The sequence below is a fragment of the Rattus rattus genome, chromosome 2 (genome assembly GCF_011064425.1).
Source record: "Rattus rattus isolate New Zealand chromosome 2, Rrattus_CSIRO_v1, whole genome shotgun sequence".
In the NCBI taxonomy this organism is placed as follows: Eukaryota; Metazoa; Chordata; class Mammalia; order Rodentia; family Muridae; genus Rattus; species Rattus rattus.
Genome location: NC_046155.1, coordinates 228,745,644 through 228,768,840, shown reverse-complemented (window position 1 = coordinate 228,768,840; position 23,197 = coordinate 228,745,644). Strand labels below are relative to the sequence as shown.

Here is a 23,197-nt window from a genome sequence, read left to right as displayed (position 1 = left end):
CTCCAGTGCTCAGCCATGGCTACACATAGACATCACTTCTGAAGCGTTAAGTAACAAAACAAAACAAACAAAATAACCCTCCAAGCCAGGCTGCACCCCAGGCAGATTCAACTACAATCCTGTAGCATGTTTCAGGCATTGGTGGTTTTGACTTGACCCCACTCCCCACCCCTGCTTTTCCCTATCCCTATCCCCTGTGACTCCCAGCCGTAGTCAAGGCTGAGGGTCTGCTCTCCTAAATGCCAGCCATCTGGCCCTGCAAGGGTACAGTGCTGGCCCACAGCTGCAGGGATGGCTGACTCACAGTTAGGGAGGGGCAGATGAGCTCAGCTGACAGGTGGCCAGCAGGAAGCACCTGGCTGCACTCTGGTGGCCCTTTGTGGTCTGTTGATGGCCCTGAGGGGGCCTTGCATGGAGAAAGCAGGTCAGGAGAAGCTTCCCTACGGGAACATCTGGAGAAAAGTTACACTCTCTTCCAGCTCCTGCCTCCTCCCCACCATGTGCTCCAGCCAAATGGGTGGTTCTCCACAGAGTAAGCCTGTTTGTTCTTAGGAGTGTGCACGTTTTCTAGAGAGTTCCTTCATCTGCAGCCGTTCTCTCCTCTGCTCTTTGCTCTTGCTATATCTGCATCCATCCTGACAGCCTTGGCAGCTTCTCCTCTCTTGAGAAGCTGCCCCAATGTCTGCAACCTTCCTGGATTTCATTCTTCTCCTTGTTAAACAAGTGCTAGCCAGGGACAACTCCTGTCAGTGCATGAACCTGCCTCCTTCCTCCCCCTCAGCTCCCTTTTCCTCTCCCTTTTGTTTCCTCTCCCCCTCTTTCCTGCTATGTTAAACATTTCAGGTTAGCACCAGCTGTTATTAACCAGCAACAGCAATTGCAAGAACTTGTAACTGTTTCTCTATTGCCTCCCTGACCCACTTGGAGCTGCTACTCAAAGGAGGGGGAGGATCTGTAGATCTTGCTCCTTGGCTAAAATTACACCTAGATCATTGTATTAATTAACAATAAGCTGGTATTTCTACATTTATTGGGGACTCTTCCACTCTATGTTGCAGCCACAGTGACATTTGGTGACAGTCAGAACTGGACCCATTTCTACACAGATTCTAGTCTCCTGCCACTTGGCCTGCTGGTTCTTGGGACACGTGTCCTTCCCATGTAGTCTGGCCCTGTGTAGTACTTCCTGATCCTCGATGGGAGAGGGGTTCCTTTTGCTCTTGCAACAGCACAGGCCTCTCTGCTGACATGATTTTATGGTTTCTCTATCCTAGCCTTGTCCCTTACTGGTGGCCTGATTTTTCCATTTGCCCCCGACTCCCACTGAACCATAGAAGGCTGATGGTGGTCTCCACACTTGGGAAAGCACTAACGCGAGGGGCTACACCCTAACCTGATGCCTGAAGCTGCTGTTTTTTATTGTTACTATTTATTCATTTAGTCCATTTGTTATCTGAGAAGAGAGAGCCACAGTTGAAAAGACACCTCCATAAGACTGGTCCGCAGGCAAGACTGGAAGTCTTCTTCCTATTTGATGATTGATCTGAGAGGGCCCACAGCATTGCAGATGGTGCCACCCACACCTGGGCAGGTGGTCCTGGGGTTTATAAGAAAAGGAGATTGAGCAAGCCATGGGAGTAAGCCAATAAGTGGCACTCCTCCATGGCTTGGCAGCAGCTCATGCCTCCAGGTTCCTGCCTTGAGTTCCTGCCCTGACTTCCTTTAATGATGGATGACAAGCTGTAACATGAAGTGACACCATTTCTTCCCAGTTATTTCTGGTCCTGGTGTTGTATCACAGCAAGAAAAACACTAAGGTAGAAATTGGTACCAGGAGTTGGGTTTAGGACAGCCTTGACCATATGTTTTGGGGAGGATGGTGGTGGCATTTAAACTTGGGGCTGGAAAAGCCACTGGGTGCTCAGAGATCAGTGGGTTTCCTATGGAAGCTTGGGAGATAAGCATATTGAGTGCAGTGCAGATGATGGGGACCTGCACATAGCTGGTGCTCTCTGACGGAGGCTCAGGAGGTGGCTGGGGGCATTCTACTCTCCAGCTCACAAGGCTTCAAGTTCTTGGATTGTCTGTTTCTCTAGAACTCCCTGGCAGTTCTCCTGTTTTCCTGCTACTTAGCTCATCTTCTTCCAGAGAACTCGAAGTACTGTACATCCCACACAGTGGCTTTTGTTTAATAAAAATATCTGCAGTGGGATTTGAAAGACTATCTGTCAGGCAGGGGCTCTTGGGCCCAGGACCATGTCTTCCCCATAGCAGGACATTTGGGCTCTTCTCGTCCCTCCAGTCCTCTGAGGGGGGAGGGGAGACTTAGAAACCCAGTGCTGACACAAGCTCCAAGCAAATAAACACGGGACACGTGGTTGCCCACAGACTGGGATTGCGACTTATCTCCAGCTGTTGGGAACACAAAGAGAAGATGTTTCTAAGGAAATGGGATGGGCTTCAGTGAGGCCTTAGCAGAGGCAGCAGACCTGACAGCTCAAGGTCCATCCCCACAGGTCAGAGGCCCCATGAATGTAGCAGCCTTTGCAGGATACTGAGCAGAGAAGCTCCAGCCTAGAGCAGAAAAATGTCCCTTTCACCGGACAACTGCCAGCTGCCTCTCGATATGTCACTAGCGAGCAAAGGGAACATTTTTAGATCGCAAAGATCCACTAACAGAGGGGTTAGAGACATCAAAACTCATGACCTCTTGGAGTTTTTTAGGTTCCCAAACTCCTCTGCTGCATAGAGGGTTTTTTCCGATTCTCCCAGTAATCCATCAGCAAGGTTAAGCAGGTAGGCAACAGTCCCATTGTACAGAGCAGACGAGTGAGGCCCACAGAGGCCAACCACTGCTTGGCTCATCAGCTAGTACGGTTGAAAATCAGGCAGCAATGTGCCAAGCCCCAGGCCCTTCGCTTGGCCAGCCATCAGAAGCCAAGTCAGTAGGAGCTGGGGAGCAAATACTTCCTTTCCCACCTCCAGAAAGATTCTGGAAACATAGTTATGTGCTGAAACGCTCAAAAAATCAGACGATCCAAACCCTTTTCTGGTTTTCTTTCTTAAAGAAAAACAACATTTTGGAACGGGGGTAAAACCTGAGGTTTTATTCTCAGGAGTCCCGAGACATTAGTCGGCGAAGACAGAGTGGAAATTTCCACCCACAGACATTTCACACCTATAGCTCCTAAGCTAACGATGTCAAATGTTTGGGTAAATTAAAATGCGTAACTTTCTTCAGAAGGGAACAGAAAGGATATCGGTGAGAGGAGAGGAGAAGGGCCAAGGGAAAACAACTGGCGAGGTTTTCGATCAAGATATAATGATACACGGGCATGAAAATGTCACAAGGAAACCCATGACTGTCTAGGCTAACTGGAACAATCGGTGATAATAAAAAACGTAAAGACAATAGGTGATTTTGACCCAGGATCAGGCTTCTCTAGAACTGAACAGGGCCAACATGATTCACTGGATTCCTTCTGAATTAAGAAGCTGTAAATTACACATCCTTTCTTTGAAACATGCATTATTTCCACGGTTCCTGGCCAAGTTGAATGACTCGTAGCCCAGAGGCAGCTTACTCTCTGGGAACATGCTCCCAGGCCCTCCTGCCCTTCAAGTGTCAGTTTGGGGAGTGGCCTACTGGGGCAGCAGTGCTGACCAAGGACCAGGCTCAACAGGATGGTTCTTAGAATTCCAAAGTGCAAAGAGGCATGTGCAAAGCATTTCTCTACAGAAGTTCACGCAGCTGTCAGGAAAAGGCGAGGGAGCAGGAGTTATAAATGCACAGCTCCCTGAGTGAAAAGATAGCATGAGAAACCAGTCTCACAGAGGCTCAGAGACTATAAAGTGTAAGGCTTGGCATAAAGGGCCCTTGTCCTAGTCAGAGTTACTATTGCTGGGATGGAATATTATGACAAAAGGCAATTTGGGGAGAAGAGGGGTTTACTTCCCTCACACTTCCATATAACCATTGATCATCAAAACTGGTGAGGGCAGGAATTCAATCAGGACAGGAAGCTGGAGGCAGGAGCTGATGGGTTGGGCCCTCCCCCATTGATCACTAATTTAAAAAGTGCTTGCCCATAACCCAATCTATGGAGGTATTTTCTCAGCTGGGGCCCTTCCTCTCAGATGACTGTGTCAAGTTGACATAAATTAGACAGCACGGCCCTGTCTTTTGCTCTCTTCTCAGTAACCCCCAGTTGCTTCTATCTCATGCTCTCCTTATAGAGTCTGGGGTCCAGGTATCGCCCTGTCATCCTCATTCTGGGGGCGCTGAGGAGACAAAGATAATTGAGCCCATGGTCACTGCCTTTCTCTCAAGGTGACACCGTGTCACCCATCTCTCTGCGTGACATTAATTTACCTAAATATGATTCTCTCGTGAATGCCAATAAAGAACGTTTTGGAAAGAAACAGCAAGTTTGACAGAAACTAGGTGTTTCTACAAATTGTGGAAAACCAGAAGATGCTCGAATATTTGAACACACATGTCCGTCGGTGTCGAGATAAGTTCTGATGTATCCCAGGCTGGCTTCAAACTCCATATATCTGAGGTTAACACTTAACTTCTCGTTTCCACCTCCCAACTGCCGGTGCCAGTTCATGAAATGCTAGGGAGTGAACCTGGGGCTTCATGCGCCGTCAGGCAAGCACTCTACCAACTGGGCGCCACCCCCACCTCAGACAAATGGTTTTAATGGTGATCTCTCTGTAGAGACGTGCAGGTGACATTGCAGGAAACAATCCTGCTCAGGAAACACAGCCCTTGGCTGGGTCCTCTTTTTCTGTACACTCAGAAGGTGAAGCGTAGGTCTGAGGGGTACCTGCCATGCCGTGGGATTGGGAGGTTTGTACTCTTTCCCGTCCCCGTCCCACATTGCTAGTACCACCCCTGTGTAAAGGGGACGTGACCTGAGTCTAGCATCTTTTTCCATTCTCTTCCAAACCGTCCACTACAGCAAGGTATCACCCTTCATCCAGAAGCCTTCTCGGCTTGTACGCTAAGAAGATCCACCGGACTTTGGGCCAAGAGCACAGTTGCCAAGAGATTTTTGGCAACTGGATAAGAGGCTTCAGGGCACTGAGATCTGGAATAGGGCTCTGGTTCAGACAAGCACTGAGTCTGTGCATGTGGCATGCAAGGAGTGACCTGGTACACAGTCCCCAAGGGAGTGACCTGCTCGGTCTAGCCAAGGTGGCACACGCCTCAGTTTTGCTGAAAAGTCAAGATTTCTCCACAGCTGTCTGTGCCCCAAAGAGAAAGAAACAATGTCCTCTTTTGAGCCACACGACTGACCCATCCAGGCTTGTCAAACTGATGGTGGGTGTGACTGGGGGAACTTTATGTCCAGGGAATACAAGAGATGGAAAAATAAAAAAGAAGTTTCAGCCATTAAAAAAAAAAAGATAAAGGCCACAGACCATCTTCCAAATAAACAAAGCATTATCTGAAGAAGAAAACAAACTTGAACAGGGTCAGGCCAGGTGACTTGGGCACCTCCTTTCAACTCTCTCCCACCCCACCCCACCCCAGTTCTCCATCTGACACACTGGGGAGACCGGTGCTTCCCTACGGGAGCTTGGCCAAGAAGCATCTGCTGAGCCCAGCTGAAACAGTCATACCCAGAGTGCAGTGAGTGACTCGTGGAAGGGGGAGCCCTTCAGGACACTGAGGGGAGAATTCTATCAGGAAATGTCCCAAGAACCACTCAAGTCAGACACCAGTGCAATTTTCAACATTGGGAGCTTCTAAAAGGTAATGGGGTTGGGAGGGGGTGGGAGAGCCGGAGAGATGGCTTCGTGGTTAAGAGCACTGGATGCTCTTCCAGAGGACTGGAGTTCAATTCCCAGCCCCCCCCCCCATGGCAGCTCACAGCTGTTTGTAACTGCAAGACTTGACAGTCTCACACAGACATACAGTGCAGGCAAAACACCAATGCATATAATATAATTAAAGTAAATGATTATTTAAAAAATCTAGGGCTAGAGAGGGAGCTGGGTGACAGAGCACTTGACCTACATGTAAGAAGCCCTGGATTTGATTCTCAGCACTGAAAATAACAAACAAACAAAAACCATGCCCCCTCAACTCCAAGTTTATGGTTTCTTCTTTTAATGACCATAGTTTATTATTTAGGCACACTTAGGAGAATGGTAATACATGGAATGCTCAATAGCAGTGGCTCTCAAAGCTGTGGGTCTCGACCCTTTTGTGGGCCAAATGATCCTTTCACAGGGGTCGCCTATCACGTATCCTGCATGTCAGATATTTAAACTAGGATTCATAACAGTAGTTAACTCAGGATTCTTAAAAGAACCAAAATTAGAGTTATGAAGTAACAAATACTCTCATGGTTGGGGTCACCACACAAGAGACTTTATTAAAGGGTTGCAGAGTTAGGAAGGTTGAGGACCACTGTTCTACAAGATGGCACTAAAGTTTGACAGAGTAGAAGAATCCAGATTTCTTTCAACTCCCACATGCTATTTGAAAAACAGAACTTAGAAGACTAATTTCCTCCCATGGAGATCCCCCAATCAACTCAGGTTGATGCTAGGACAGAAAGTCCCTCTCCAAGGCTGACAAATGGGGCCCCAGCTAGGCTGAGGGCTGAGGAAAACATCCACGCAGATCATTGAAGGGAGAGAGATTGACTGCATGAAGCCTTCATTCACCATTATATTTTTGGTAGGTACTCTACAGGCTACTGAAAGAGAAATCTAGACACCAAACCAGTCACAAAACTTTCGACCTACAATCTGTCTTGCTATAAGCAGTGGTGAAGCAGAACTTGTGGGAGTGGCCAACCAATGTCTGGTTTAACTTGTGTTCTCCTCCACGAGAGGGAGCCCATACCCTACACTGCCTGGATGGCCAGGAGCCAGAAGCTGGATAGCCCAGAGACCTAGGGCAGTACCAAATGTTCCTCTGGAGGCCCCTGCTAACCCCTACACAAGCTTGGAAACCCCCGTCTGCCACTGCTGCCCCTTGTAACCTCACCTGCACTGAGGGCTCTGAACAAAGGAATGATGCTAGAAGCCCAGCTCTACATTTCTGACAGCCAATGCAACCCATCTTTCTGATGTATCCAGCCCACCTAAGTGCCCACCCAGGTGCCCAGCATCTGACCATACTTGGGCACAGTCCCAGCTCCAGGCTGACATGTCTTCTATAAAACTCCCATGTCTTAGCCAGGGTGTATGATTTCCCCAGCCCTTTCTTTGGGACCCACAAACCCACCCTGGAGCAGCACCAAATAAATCTGCATCTGTTTGCTTTTAATCTGGTCTGATCTGCCCTTTTCATAAGCAAAAACAAATTACCAAAATGACTGGGGAGAAAAAAAGCATGCCTAATGATATCCTGAGCGTAGTGATATTCTGAGTGTCTACGAGTCTAGCGGTACATTTGTAGAACAGTGCCTTGTTCAGTCATCATCAGAGAGGCTTCCCCCAGTAGCAGATGCGAGCAGGTACAGAGACCCGCAGCCAGACATTATGTGGAGAGAGACTGTAAATTGGAGGTCTCCATTGGATCCTTCCCCTTGGAACTCTTGGGGAACCCCACAGAAGAAGGGAGGAAAGATTCTAGGAGTCAGAGGGGATGGTGGACACCAGGAGAACATGGTCCACTGAATCAACTAACCAGGGCTCACAGAGATTCGAGTGGCGAGCATGGGACTAGCATCTCCTACATATATGCTATGAGTGTTAGCTTGGTACTTGTGAGACTCCTAACAGTAGGAGTGGGTGTGCCTCTGACTCTTTTCTGCTCTTGGAATGCTTTTCTTTTCCTGCTATCGGGTTGCCTTGTCCAGCCTTAATATGAGGGCTTTGGCCTTGTCTTGTTGTATCTTGTTTTGTCCTTTTTGGTTGTGGTCTCTTGGAGGCCTGTTCCCTTCTGAAGAGAAAGCAGTCAGAGTGGATCTCGGGGAGAGGGGAAGTTGGAGGGAGCTGGGAGGAGTAGAGGAAGAGGAAACTGTGATCTGGAAGTATTGTATGAGAGAAGAATCTCTATTCAATAAAAACAGAAGATTCATTTCCATATCTTTGGCTTCTCAGCATTTTCCTAGTATCAAGACTGAGTGAGATCTTTGAAATGTCATTTTTAATTAAGTAGAATGAGCTCTTTCTGAAAGAACATAAACCCATTTTAAGAGTCAGTATGAATAATAAAGATAATTAGAAAGTATTATTTCTCTGGGAAGTGATTCTGTATTTTGAGTATATACATCATGTCACCAATCAAAAATATACCGGTAGCCATACTCCAAATAGTAATTTAAAGATAAAGAGTAGGACACTTGACACCATAAACTAAAAACAACAATAACATAAGAACAGCAGCAAACCTTGACACTTTGGGTAGATGAAGGGATAGTGAAAGGCTTAGAAATGTTTAAGAATTCTTACCATGAGGTATCTTGGGGAATTACCATGTCTAAACACTAAACCCCATAGCAGGAGACTCGTTTGATGTGATGTTTTCAGTAGTCAGACATTGTTGACTAAGAAGTCACGTGTGTGAGGTTGGTGTGTAGTATGTCAAAGCTCGGAGTATCTGACTTGAGGGCATTTCAGATTGTCATGGAAGGATGCTCAGCCTGGACTGGTGGGGAGTGGACAGCTTTGGCTCTGATCTGGGCCCATCTACCACTTGAATACACAACTGGGTGAGAGGCTTGCATTTTCCTCTGTGTCTCTCATCACAGTTAAGATAGCAAAGTGACACCAAGGTGACCTCCAAAGGACAGTCTCAGCACCGAACACACTGTGCTTTTTATGAATCAGAAAAGGCTTAGCTATTGTGATGGCACCATCACTAATTTCTCTGGCTGACAAGGCTGTTGACGAAGACAAGTGTTGGTAGACACAGGTGGGTGGGCGCACATCTCCCAGCTTCTTTGTAAGAGTTTTTCACTAAATCACGAAGAGATAAGAAACATGCCCTCTATTCTGGTGTGGGACTGGCTGGGGTAAGTATTGGGAGAATGGAACACAGCTCTGCCTTCTATTTTTGTGAGTAACTCCTGGCTTTGTAAAACAACTGGAGACCTTTACTGGGATTCAAAAAAGCAAGCAAGGTTCAGCATTTTACAGAGAGTCATTGGCAGTATGGGAAGAACGAGGATTTGAAATTAAGAGGGCTGGCAGGAAGACAAACAGCTAGCAATTAAACCAGAAGTCTTGAGGTGTACCCTCAGGGGAATAGGACTCTGGCAATCCTAGGTCCTATGGGAATCTCAAGGTCCTCAAGTGGAAAATCCACTCCCTCAAGAGGTTGCTGTGGGAACTGAATAGGATGAGGAAAGAACAAAACTTTTCCAACCCTCTGAGAAAGCTCTCCAACCACAGCTGTTTTTAACAATGGGAATGGCTGGCCAGGACTCCCAAGGAAATGTCAGTAAAGACAAACTGAGCAAAGCAAATCTGAAATCAGTTCTGGGTTACCTGAAACAAGTCCTCATTCACAAAGGCTTCCACTGCGTGGGCTCCCAACCTGGATTTACCACTCCAAGGCACCAGAGAGCCACCACAGACGTGCAACAGAACTTACCAGGTAGCGCTCCTCCTGCCTCATGCTGGGGGTGCGGATCATGTGATTCTGTTCCCCTCTCCAGTCTCCGAAGCGACGGAAAAAATAGTTGGATAGAAATCTACTGACGGGGTCTCTGATGATGTTGATGTAGACGGGCTGGTCACCTCCAAACCTGACACGGGACACACAGACCGGAGTTTGTTACAACTCACCCCTCGAGCAAGAACATTTTCTCTCTAGGTTAACGCAGTCCAGCCATTAACCTATCTGCTAGTGTGCCTACTTCCATTTTGATAGGAAACTGTAAACTAGGACTTTGGTTACCGTACAGGAAACAGACACAGTTGCCCACCAGGACACTGTGAGACCAGTCTTTTATTTTGTTTTGAGCACATCACTGTACTATCATACCATCTGGCACTGTTCAGGTACAATTATATTTTTTCAGTAGGCATGGCTTTGCTGAGGACAGGGCACAGTATTCTTGACTTTGTATCCCAGTGGCTGATGCAGAACCCACTGTCATGGGGTGACTCCTGGTGACCGTTTCAATCAATTGCTTGATTCTGAATGTGTAGTGGTGACGCAGGACTTATATACTGTAGTTCATCCCATCTCAGCGAGGTGCTCTAGAGTGAGTGGACCAAAAAGAGCCTTTATTCACCACGTTCTTAAACCTTTACACTGCAAACTCAGGGAAGACCTCCAACACTCCGTGGACTGGAAACCAGAATTATCCCCGTCTATGCCTAGGGAAACTGAGGTAGAGAGAGGATAAATAATCGGTGGCTAAGTCAAGAGATAGACACGGGTTGTCCGGACCTGGAATCCTCAGTCTTAACCACAGAAGGAAAATTCCAGAGTTTAGAAAGGCAATGATGCAGAGATACAAGAAAGAAATGCAAACCACGATCTAATTATCCTCGAGTGATGGAATGTTGCCCCAGCACTGAGGAGGCCTGCATACGAGTTCGAGAAGAGCCTAGGCTACACAGTGAGATTCCATCTAAAAACAACTGAAGTATACATCTCTCGGGTACGCTCAACCTCTGATATTGTGATAGATGTTGCCATGTACAAAGTTTGTGCTCTAGAACTATGCAACTGAGTTACATGCACAGCTGCATATAGCCACAGTTGCATCTATGCACAGCGTATATTGCATATAGTATTTCTCAATGTCTTAAGTAGGATTTTAGGTTTTGTGTTGGGCTTGTTCATGGCTATCCCAGGCTGCAGTGGGGCCAGCAACAACAGGGTGCTGGTTCTTGATAGCTGTTACAGCTTCAACCTCTATCTGATGAAAGTGCATTGTGCCAAGGGGCAGAGCGCCCTCAGATGAAATAGATGGACACGGTCCAGTTCCCACCTCCCTTGCTAGAAGATTCTGCTCACCACATAAAACCCAGCCCGAGTCACAATCCAAAACTTCAGTAACTGTTTTGTAGCCCAGGCTGACCTCAAAACTAGGGCTGCCCTGAACTCCTAATCCTTCAACTCTCGCCTTTCAAGTGCTAGGCCTACAGGAGTCCCAGGCTTTACATATAGTTAGCAATTACCTTCAGTGTTCTCTGTCCCTGAGCTCTGGTTTTCCTACTGTGTGGACATGTCTGTCTCTCACAACAGACTATGTATGAACCTCCTGGACAGCCAGGATTGTGTCATCTAGTGGTGTGTAGCACACAGTAGGCATTCAACGGATGGTAACTGCATACAGAAATAAATGCCTTCATGCACGCTCCCTAGTTATTCAGCTTCTGGCAGCATAAGGGTTGCGCTGTGAGAACAAAGTAGATATCACAAGCCACCCAGTTTGTGTGTGTGTGTGTGTGTGTGTGTGCGCATGTGTGTGTATGTGTATGTATGTGTGTATGTTTGTATGTATATATGTATGTGTGTGTATGTGTGTGTATGTGTATGTTTGTATGTATATATATGTATGTGTGTGCATATGTGTGTATGTGTGTGTATGTGTGTATGTTTGTATGTATATATGTATGTGTGTATGTGTGTATATGTGTGTGTATGTTTATGTGTGAATATATCTGTGTATGTGTGTAAGTGCTAGTGTGTATGTGTGTTTATGTGTGTGTTATATGTGTGTATGTTTGTGTGTGTATGTGTGTATGTGTGTGGGTGTATGTGTGTATGTGTGTGGGTATATGTGTGTATATGTGTACGTGTGTGTATGTGTGTGAGTGCTAGTGTGTATGTGTGTTTATGTGTGTGTCATATGTGTGTATGTATGTATGTGTGTATGTGTGTGTCATATGTGTGTATGTATGTATGTGTGTGTATGTGTGTGTGTATGTGTGTGGGTATATGTATGTATGTGTATGTGTATGTATGTATATGTGTGAGATAAGCCCAACATACTTGCATTTTTAAAGATATTCAGTAAGAAGACACTGAAGACTGGGAGCATGGCTGAGTCATTAAGTACCTGCTTCCCAAGTGTGAGGAGCGAGATTTGGGCCCCATGTGCAAAGCTGGGCAGGGAGACATGCTTGTAATTCCAGCAATGGTGAAATGGGAGGCACAGAGGAAGGACGCTGAACTCAATGGCCAGCTAGCCTGGCCTGTAGAATGAAGTTCCAGGCTGGAGAGAGCCTTTCTCAAACAAAAGGCCCCTGAGAAATGATATTCAAGGTTGTCTACACACACACACACACACACACACACACACACACACACACACACACACACACACACACACTATTCTAGATTCCCCCAGCACTGTCATAAGAGGAAGACATGTTACATTAGCCCTGCTAATATGAATCTTGTCCATTCTGAGATGTAAGCAAGGTGACATCCGTGCTTCTGAACACACGGCTAACTACAATCTTATCTGAGCCTATCACCAACTGACCTGCAAATACATAAACCCTGGATTTATCATCCTGTGTTGACCACATTGGGCTCATAGTGATGATACACAGAAACTGTGATAGTTCTGGGGAGCGGGAAGATTAAAAAAATGCACAGTGAGTGCACGGACTTCTGTGTTGGGAGCACTTGCCAATGCTAGCCAGCAGAACGTCTCATTCATGTAAACCATACACAACGTCTCTCTAGAGATGAAGATACAGACGCGAAGACATCAAGGCTGGCTGTGTGTGCCAGTAGACTTGGCTCTCGGGCTTGAGCCTAAGGGAGAGAAGTGGAGTGATCTCTTGCTGTGGGAAAATGGCCTGACAGAAAGGAAAGAGTCAGGGGCTGGTGATGTTAGGGTTCTTGCTCATAGAGGAAGATGATGTGATAAGAACAAAAAAAAAAAAATCTATGAGATGAGCTGAGGGAAAATTCAGACTATGCTTGTTCTTAATGGGCTACCAATATGGCTGGGCTCCTGGCCACAGTGACCAGCTCCCTATTAGTAGAAAGCAGAGAGCCTAGGAAGACTGCTGTCTAAGGAAGACAAAATCAGCAGATTTAAATAGGGAGAACTACCAGTAAAGCTCTCACCTTGAAATCCAACTCCTGTCTCTGCGTAAGTAGGTAGAGACAGTGCTAAACACCCGACTTCCTTTTTGCTTGTTTGTTTTAAACTTTGACTTTTCCAACCTGAAGCTTCCGGGTCATTATTAAAAGGCACAGAATCAAAAGGGATCTCGCTGCTACTGAGAATATGAGCAAAGCCAACGTTAGAAATAAGATGGGAAAACTGAAGTGTAGAAGTGCTGACATTTGGTTTGCTATGTTCAAGGATGTCTGCACAGGGCAGCTGGTGTCAAGCTCTGCTTCCATAGTAATTAAGGCTTCATTTGAGAAAGTATTAAATGCCACCGCTAGTACCAGAGGAGCCTTCCTCGGGGCTGAGTTCCTTTGTCCTCTACTCTTTCTGTTTTATGATCTTCCGATCTTCCTTCCTTCCTTCCTTCCTTCCTTCCTTCCTTCCTTCCTTCCTTCCACAAGTTAGTGTTAGCATTGGGGCTACCATGTGAGCTGAGGAACAGAAGTAGGAACAGAAGTTGGAGGTATCAGAGGGAACCCTGGGTAAAATGGAGTAAGAAGGTTAAGAGAAGAGAGCTTGAAATCTTTAGAATGAGAGCTCCTACGGTTTACTCGGCCGCTCGAAGGCCTTAGGGTCAAACATATTTTAGAAAATTGTCTCAACAGGAAGAACCTAATTGAGAGGATGAGAAGAATTCTAGACTAGGAAAAAATATATCCTCTGGACTTAGAAAACAAATAGAAACAGAAGCTTAGAAAACGGACAGAGAGGTCAGGGAGAGTGAGGAGGGCACAGGCTGAACAGAGTGTGCCACAGTCTTTCCAGAATGCTGATCTGAGGCACACTCTGGTGAGGCTGCTGAAGAGGTAATATTAAACAAAAACAAAAACAAATTATATCCTAAGGTTACTTCAACAACCACTGAAAGGCATATGAAGCTATGACACACAGACATGAAAGGCCTGACTCCGACATCCCAACACTGAGCGGCATCTTCTAGTCCAAGGTGGTTTGGACTCTCTTCTCCCTTCATTCAGAGGAAGAAACATTTGTGTGGCCCAAGTTTCCAACATCAAAGAACAACCTTACAAACTCATACCAAACCCCAGGTCTCTGCTGAGCCGGCAGGGCTCTCTCTGGCAAACCTCCTTCTCTGTAGCAACTACGGAAACACACGTTTGGTTGGGTGAACTGAACTGCTATGGCCAAAGGGTTCCTTCAGACCCAGAGGAAAATGAAGAAAAGACAGTAAAGACTTGGGTCAATGGATACACACTAAAGTCAGCCAACGAGTGAACAGCATGAGCTCACAGGATAGTATTTTCCACTGCTGTTCTTGCGTGCATGCCAGATAAGGGTATCTGTCATTCTTAATGGAGAAAGATAAATGGGGGAAGACAAAACAGCAGCAACAACAAATCCTCTATAATGCAGGTCCTTCAAGACTTTATAACATATATATGAGAAAAAAGGACAGGGAGGGAGGAGGGGGCAGCATTCAGCCTGATGCCGATAGCATGTTGAACAGCCAGGATGCTGCTTCCAGTTAATGCTGCACAAAAGATTAGAGCTATCAGCCAGAGCCAGTGCACGAGTCTGGTTTCTTGGTCTGGGTGCTTCACGTGAGGAGGATTTACCAGTTGTAAGAGCAGGTTTCTTGAGATCCATTGTCCTTATGCCTCGGATTCAAAATAGAGAGCTCGGGTCTCAAAGTATTTATCAATTCCAACTTAGTTGTTTCCCTTATCCCTTGCTTTGGGGGTGGGGTGGGGAGGGCTTTCTTTGTGCAGCCACAGTTTGCTACTTAGAATGAAGATTTCCATAAATAAAGATGGCCCCTTGAAATGAAGAAAAGCTGGCTCACGGTACTCAGCTTGTAAGTCTCCTCATGGAAGTCTTTATAGCCAAGGCCCAGTCCCCGGTTACAGGAAGAGAAGAAGAGAGGTAACGATAGCTTCCACAGAGCCAGCCTCAGCAAGCCACACACAGCCCCATTTCCTCTCCAGCTAAGTTCTCCTCTAGTCCATGCTTAGTACATTCCTCCAGCTCATTTCTGACTGACATTCAGTCCTACTTCTCCTGTACTGGGACCGATCTTTCCTTTCATGGGTCTAAAGCTAACTCGTCAGTCTCTCATACCTCAGCAGAAAAGGAGGCTGCTGCCCTCCATTTTACACTAGGGGAATCCCTGGGACTTCTCTCCCTCCACACCACACCTGACTACATACTCCTTCAGCAGGAGGATGAATAATTCAAGGAGTCCCCAAACCAGAGAAACATCTGCGTTCACTGTGGAAGTCCCAGCTATTATAACATAGGGAAAGCTGAGAGAGGATGCTTCGCCGACGAGCTCTGACTTGAGCAAAGGAGAGAGGAGAGAGGAGACACAGCCTGCCTGAGTTTGATGCTGCCGTAGGATCGCCAACCAGCTAAGACGCCTAACCAGCTTCAGGACTGACACAGAGATGCTTCAAGATCCACTGTAAGTTCCTGTAACACTCTTCTCTCAGGAGCTGCCCCTGTTTTAAAGATGGGAAAATGTATAGCTTCCCAAGCCATAGGGCCTTATGGCTTGTCCTCATCTTAGGTAGTAGGAAGGCAAGCTCGAATACTTAGGAATCCTGACAGCCAGGGTTCTACTGTTTTCTGCAGATGTGGTGCCTTCTAAAAGGCTTTTTTTTTTTTTCATCTAGAATTGAAGCGATCGAGATTCCATTCCTGTATTTGATGGTAGAGGACAGGGTAAAATACAGCCACCATGCTGGGTGCTGTCGATCCAATTAAGAAATCAGTTTTGGCTTCTCGTTAGAGTTTTGAACTGGCCTGAGATCATTAATAAAATGTGTTGTATTGCAGTTTGGATGTCAAGATCTAACCTAGAAAGAAAGAGTGGTTACAGATTGAAGTCTGAAGATGTCGATGGTGGCACAGGAGGAAGTTCACTGGACCAGCCAAAACCAGAGACCTTTCTCCCTTTACGAATCATCAAACACGGGGACCAGAACATCTAACAAGTTCCAGTGGCCTCATTATGACTAATGACATGGTTTCTGGAGGGACGAAGCAGGGCGCTCACACCAGTCAACCCAGTAATGAGCTATGGCGAGAAACACTGAGGTGGGCCAGCGCCTGGCTGTAGGTCACTGCTGACCATTTTAAGAGTTCTATTTGCTGCCCAAAAGAACTCTGGCTTATTAAGGGGACTTTAGGCTTGGGAACCCAGCTTGTAAATATATGGTGATAACTCTTCTGATTAATAAAGTGCCTTCTCTGAATCTCATTCCTCCTTTACATTGAATTGGGACAGGACCTCCTGAGCATCAGGGAAGTCCTTTGAAAGGCTGAAACCTTCACCAGTCCCAGAGGGTTGTCAGGCCCTCAAGCTGGAGAGCAGAGCTTCTCCACAGCCAGCCTCCTATGGTGCCAGCACACAGGGGCACTGGGGTCAGCATGAACTGACGGCTGTACCCACTGCATGTGGATGGAGCACCTTGGTAAGCTCTTTGGACCTCTGATGGAACTGTTATCCTAAGATGAAGACAACTCTGTCAGACTGCACCGTTGAGGTGAAATCTTCTGGGAAGTGTTTCCCCAGGATCAATCAGCATATAGAAGTTGTGTTCCACTACCCAAAGACTATACATGGACTGACCCTGGGCTCTAACTGCATAGGTAGCAATGAATAGCCTAGTAAGAGCACCAGTGGAAGGGGAAGCCCTTGGTCCCGCCAAGACTGAACCCCCAGTGAATGAGATTGTTGGGGGGAGGGCGGTAATGGGGGGAGGATGGGAAGGGGAACACCCATGTAGAAGGGGAGGGGGAGGGGCTAGGGGGATGTTGGCCTGGAAAGGCTACTGGAGAAGGGGCAGCCTCAGTAGCAGATGAAGGCTCAGGATTGAAGGGGTCAATGAAGAGAAGTTGAGGCTAGGAACCATGAAGAGAGCCCATGAGAGGCTCTGGTCAAAGTGCAGTCTCGTTGCAGCAGAAGACCCCAGCAGTTTTAGTGAAGCCAGTAACATGATCACCAAGAACGGGAACAGCAGCGGAGTGAAAACAGCCAGACCCTAGAAGAGAAGCTGTGTGTGTTGCAGAGGGCGGAACCAGAGAAGTGACCTAAGCCCTTTGGAAGAGTCCAAAAGATCATGAGTGGACCCCAGACAGTGATGGTTGGAGTTTGGTTTTGCTTTGATTTGGTTTTGACTATGCGCTGCTTTTTTTTGACTTACTGCTTTGAAGTAAGAAAGTATTTGATTTATTTTTGATTTTACTGGAGCCCACAGTTAAGGGACTTTGAATTTTAAAAGACTTTGGATTTTAAGGAGATCGAATATTTTAAAAAGAACTGAAATCTTAATGTGTTTAAATTAGTAAAAACTGCGGAACTTTTAAAGTTATTCATGTTTTTTAATGTGAGGTCTTGGACGTGAATAAGAAAGGAAGGGTTATGGCTTAATAGTGATGTGTTTGCATCAGGTTGACAAGGGGTTGGTTGTACTAGCTAGTTTTGTGTCGACTTGACAGAAGCTAGAGTCATGAGAGAGGAAGAAGCCTCAATTAAGAAAATGCCTCCATAAGATCCAACTGAAAGATGCTTTCTTAGTTAGCGACCAATGGGAAAGAGCCCAGCCCAGAGTGGGCGGGGCCATCCCTGGGCGCGTGGATCTGGGTCCTACAAAAAGCAGGCTGAGCAAGCCATGTGGAGCAAGCGGTAAGCAGCATCCCTCCGCGGCCTCCGTATCAGTTCCTGCCCTGTGTGAGTTCCTGTCCTGACTTCCTCCAATAATGGACAGTGATGTGGAAGTGAAAGCCAAATAAACCCTTTCCTCCCCGACTTGCCTTTGGTCTTGATGTTTCATAGCAGCAATGGAAACCCTAACTAAGATGGCATTAATGAACCATGAGAGAAGGAACGCACAGAACATGAAGTTTCAATTAAACCAAGGGAAGGCCCCAGAACTTGAATTTGAAAGTTTACATTCTTATTTAAAAAACAACAACAACAACAACAAAAGAAAACCAAAACAAACAAACAAACAAAAACAAAACAAAAGAACCCAAGTAGATAAAAAAATCTCACCAGTGTCAAATATGCAGGACTTGGGATGATTAGTTTAAAAATAAATAAAACAAAATAAGAAGGAGCTCTTTCTAGCAGAAAAAAACACTCAGTACCCTACTGCTGTGCTGTCCCTAGATTGCTATTACTATACGGGTTCACACTGTAGAAAATGTATGGCAAAGCCCTCATTTCTTGCCTCTGTTTCAATATGAGAATCATATCCTCCCGCCCCTGCTAAACCACCATCCCATTTGAAATCTTGTCATTGAGAAAAATTCCATGTTTCTATACTATTTCAGCTAGTATAGTCTAGGAAGCAGTGTTTCAAACTTTGATTTCTGGGTAGCAAAGCCAGCTAGGTTGAGCACGTCCTTCGATGGGGATGGCTCTGAGTTGTTGATTCGAGTAGAGTGTTCAGGAGTTGCTCATGAGATGGGACATAAAGACCCAGAAGGCAGGAAATAAATGACCACAAAGCTGGAGAATGACTCACCTGGAGAAGTTGAGGAAGTGGACGTGTCTCGTGAATAAATAGGGCTGTTCGACGGTACTTATATTCTTAATCAGTTCCATCTATTAAAAGAAGGACAGGGTTAGCACTCGCAGGAACTAACTCTCTAAGCCACATGCTAAAGGTTGGCTGCCTTGCTCCTTTCACCCCCACTTATTTCTTCTGGGCCAGGGCCAGAGAGCTGGACTTGTTGCAAAGTGCAAACTTTCTCATGAGGTTCTTTCACTAATTGTTGGGAGCGGTGCCCTTAAAACCCTCCATTATTGATGTTAATAGTATGGGTAGAGTTAAGTATGACTAGGTTCATGGGAAGTCCCCAGCCAGCTACAGAAGACTAATACGAATCTGGTGGTCAGGATGAATAATGGTATGACAAAGTTGTGACCTTGCTGAGAAATACATCTGACGTCAGGATGCCCAATGATATGACCTGTAACCTTTCTGAGAAACCAACATCTGGTGGTCAGGTTGCCTAATGATATGACAAACTTGTGGTGGTCAGGATGCCTAATAATATGACAAACCTGTGACCTTTCTGACATCCTGTCAACATCAGCCGATTCCCTGACCACACGAATACTGTGTCTCTGGCCTACGTAAATGTTTCCCACTTCCCCCCTCCCCCTCTGATACCCCTGCTATGGTATAAATTCAGCCTTAGGAAAAAATAAAATTGTCGCCTTGATCAGACTCTTGTCTTGGTGTCCTTTGCGTCTCTTGTCCCCCATTCTCTTCCAGGTACCCTCTGCACCCTCGTTGACTATCCTGCAGGACGGGACAACTGGCCGGGGCAACTAATAAATCAGCTTTCTTGCCAGACTGATAGCCCTGTAACCAATCTTGTTGATTATGGCTAGAAAAACAATGCAGTGGATTAAGTATTTTTCTTAAATGTTTGTACGTGACATGCATGTGCTGTGTATGTACACATATTCAGGTATGTGCATACATGTGTGCATATATGTATGTATGCGTGCATATGTGTACATATGTATGTGAGTATGCATGTATGTATGCATGCATGCATGTATGTGTGTGTATGTATGTGTATATGCAGGTATATTGAGGGAGAGTACACATCTGGGATTTTAGTCCTCGCTTTCCCCTTAACAGAAAGTTTCTTGGCTGTTTTTCCTCAGTGTATACCAAGCTGGAAGGCTTGTGAATTCTAAGAATTCTCCCACTTCCACTTTGCCATAGGATCCTGGGGATTACAGGAGCTGGTGCAGTATGCACAGCTTTTACATGGGGTCTGGACATACAAAATTCAAGTCCTTTCATGTGCATGGCTAGTACTTTTCCCCACTGAGCTATTTCCTTAGCCCCAGACTAAGTAAGTTTAGCTGGGGGAAAAAAAAATCAGCATTTTACTGCTAAAATGCAGTTAAGAGAACACTTTTTTAATTACCTTCTTTAAAGTCAAACCAGGAGAAGGTGTTAATCATCTCTTTGTATTTCTGTGACATTATTGAGACTACAGAAATATTTTTAAACCAGTGTAGCAGAATTTAGAGTGGGAACAGAATAAGTCTGCTTCATTATCTTTCTCTTTGATTATAAAAATTTAAAAGGAACATATTTCATGGGGCCTCTGAAAGTCTTGGGATATTTTGGTGGGTGGTCATGTGAATTATTTATTTGCAGTTATCAGTAAGGCAAAAAAAAAGCATTTTATGTTTGTACAAGCTGAGTTTTATGGTCTCCTGCGACATGTCACGATTCAGAAAACATTTAGTGAAAGGAGTTAGAAATTCCAAGCATTCTCAGACCTCCCTGACATCCTGAATTCTTTCTCTAGAATTTCCAGTTGCCCCTACCAAAATGGACATGGTGATCTTTTTTTTTTTTTTAATTTTTTTAAGTCATTTTGAGACTGCCACTGTAGATGAACATCAGAGAAGGAGTATTTCAGATTTTATGAGCTAGAAGAAGTTGAAAATGGGTGACAAAACTGGCCATTCACATATTAAACATGACAGCAATGGTAACATAGTGAGCCTGGGCTATCTTCTTCCCAAGGGTTTAACATAGGGGCTGCACCACGTGGAAATCCGTGATTGTTACTCATGTGATGAACTAGACCAAGCACCTGCTCTTTTATAGACCCAGACAATCTGTCTGAACTCACTAACTAGTCATTCCTGCTTACAACGAATGGAGAAATCAAGTTGAACTTAATAGTTAAATGGCTCAGCTCCTCAACCTGGGGTTTTTGCTAGTTGGGAGAAGCTGGGGAAAGCATGTGCAAGCGATGGCCTAGTCCTTCTTTGGGCTTAAGTCTAAAGGGAAATTGGATCCTGTTTCTGCATCTCCAGTTTCTCTTCTAAGCAGCCCCTGCATGTTCTGGTAGTCAAGCTTCCTGCTAGAGCACACTGTTAATTCTGGGCTGTGATGAATTGCCCATCTATGGGCATAAGCCCATAAACCTTGCTAATTTGTCCCAGAGGATGGCAGCTTACGAAAGGAATTCTTGCCTGTGTGTGTGTTTAAGATACAGACGATCCGCGCTGTTATCTCTAGATGACTTTTATTCAGGTGGTTCCCTGTGTACATAAAAGTCATGTAAGAATAATACCCTTGGTAGCACTGAAGAGGCAAACTGGAAAAGACCTTGGATCTTCCCCCTATTCAACACTCCAGCCCCACCCCCCCTGGAAACACATATCAATATGTTACAGTTAATGACGGAAGGGAATGGTTAGACTTTTGGGAACAGTGCCACAGTGTCATAAAGCTGTCTATTTCTCAAGGAAGAATGGATTGGTAGTGACAGTGTGACACTCTTTCTAGACGTATCCTTAAACAGACCCGAGCTTGCCAGAGCTCGCATTCATTGTGTTAACGGAACGAGCGCAGAGTGTTCCTCCCTTACATGGTTTGTCACTATTCCCTGAGCAGTAGAACCCCTTATGGCACATGCACAGGCTGAGCACTGCTTGCTCAAGCACCATTTGACCTCCACCAATGCTAACACTTGACCCACTTCTAGTGACAAGACATGGTCTCCCGAACTCCTGCTGCCCAGCGCTCCCGCTGCTATTAGAATCCTGCTTTTTTCTTTGCCTTGATCCTTGGTGCCACTGTAACAACAGAGACACTACCTAAGGGGTCACATAGGGCATCCCTGCTGTTTTCTGGGTCACACAGGTCTTACTTCTGGCTTCTTCCTGATTCTGCTGCATATGCCCACTCAACAGTCATTATCGGTCTACTAATGCTCAGGAGATAAGCACACAGCCCTGTGCGTGGACAGACTGAAGAATGTCCCAGGGGGTCTGCTCCATCCACTAGATGCAGAACCACATCTATTTCACTCTTTACCCGATGCAGCCTGGGACAGTCTGGCTCAGGTTACGACGCTCTCCATAACATATCAAAATAGACCCTGCCTCCTCATTCCTTCCACATGCCAACATCCATACCAAAGCCTGATCAGGACAGAGTTTAGGAACATGTTTCCTCTTTCCAGAATATCCTGCTTTTTCCAGCATTTTCAAGTCTGTCCTCCAACCCTCTCTCCTTCCCTCCCATCAGTTAAATATCTCCCTCTTCCAGTTTGGCTCCCAGCATCTCACTTTTCTTCAGCATGCGTGACCTCCAAGTAAACCTCAGACAATATACCACTTGGTGTGTGACTATAAAGAAAAAAAAATAGTGAGTCTTCCCTCTCAAGAAGTTCAGTGTGGGAGGTGAGACAAACTAGAGGGAAGGTGAAATCCAGGGATAATACCACAGGGTGGAAAGCAAACAAGTGACATGTCCGGCCTACCTGCCGATGCAGATGGGGCTCGTGCCCCTAAGAGGGTGACATGGAAGGATTCACAGTAGAAGAGGGACATCGTGGATGCGATGCAAGGCAAAGGTAAGGAACAAACACAAAATGGAAGACGCTGGGAGAAGTGTCTGCACCAGAGGCTGGTCCTTGTCATTAACTTTAACTGTTAACGTGACAGTTGACGACCTGGAGTCCTCTGAGAGGAACTGTCTTGGGCACATCTTGGGGGTTTATCTTGACTATTAGTTGATGCAGCACTGCCATATCTAGGTGATCCTAAGGTACACAAAAAAGCCAGCTAAGGGCTGGAGAGATGGCTCAGTGGTTAAGAGCACTGACTGCTCTTCCAGAGGTCCTGAGTTCAAATCCCAGCAACCACATGGTGGCTCACAACCATCTGTAATGGGATCCGATGCCCTCTTCTGGTGTGTCTGAAGACAGCGACACTGTACTTATATATAATAAATAAATCTTAAAAAAAAAAAAAGCCAGCTAATAAAGCCTGCGTGTGTACCAGAGAGTGACCAGGCAAGCAGTGTTCCATCTGTTTCAGGCGCCTACCCTGACTTTCCTCAAGGATAAACCATGGCCTGGATGTATAAGTCAGATAGGTCCTTTCCTTCCCGAGTTGCTTTTGGTCAGAGTATCTTACCATAGCAACAGAAAGAATTTGAGGACCGCCATTAGAGCAGCGGTCCTCAACCGTCCAAACGCTGTGTGACCCTTTGATACAGTTCCTCACGTCGTGGTGACCCTCAACCGTAAAATTATCTCATCGCTACCCCATCACTGTGATTTTTGCGACTGTTACGAATTGTAATGAATACCTGTCGAGTAGGATATCTGAC

The 23,197-nt window shown here is 45.9% G+C and overlaps 1 protein-coding gene across 2 annotated transcripts in view; it reads right to left on the bottom strand.

The window, feature by feature from the left end:
• Ust (uronyl 2-sulfotransferase) overlaps positions 1–23,197 on the bottom strand; it is a 296,926-nt gene that overhangs the window by 82,656 nt on the left and 191,073 nt on the right. For both annotated transcript variants that reach the window (XM_032894994.1, XM_032894995.1), the window contains 2 exons: positions 18,557–18,636; positions 9,566–9,719 (listed from right to left, as the gene is read on the bottom strand). In XM_032894994.1, the coding sequence (XP_032750885.1) occupies positions 9,566–9,719; positions 18,557–18,636 (234 nt within the window). The remainder of the gene's footprint in view (positions 1–9,565; positions 9,720–18,556; positions 18,637–23,197) is intronic.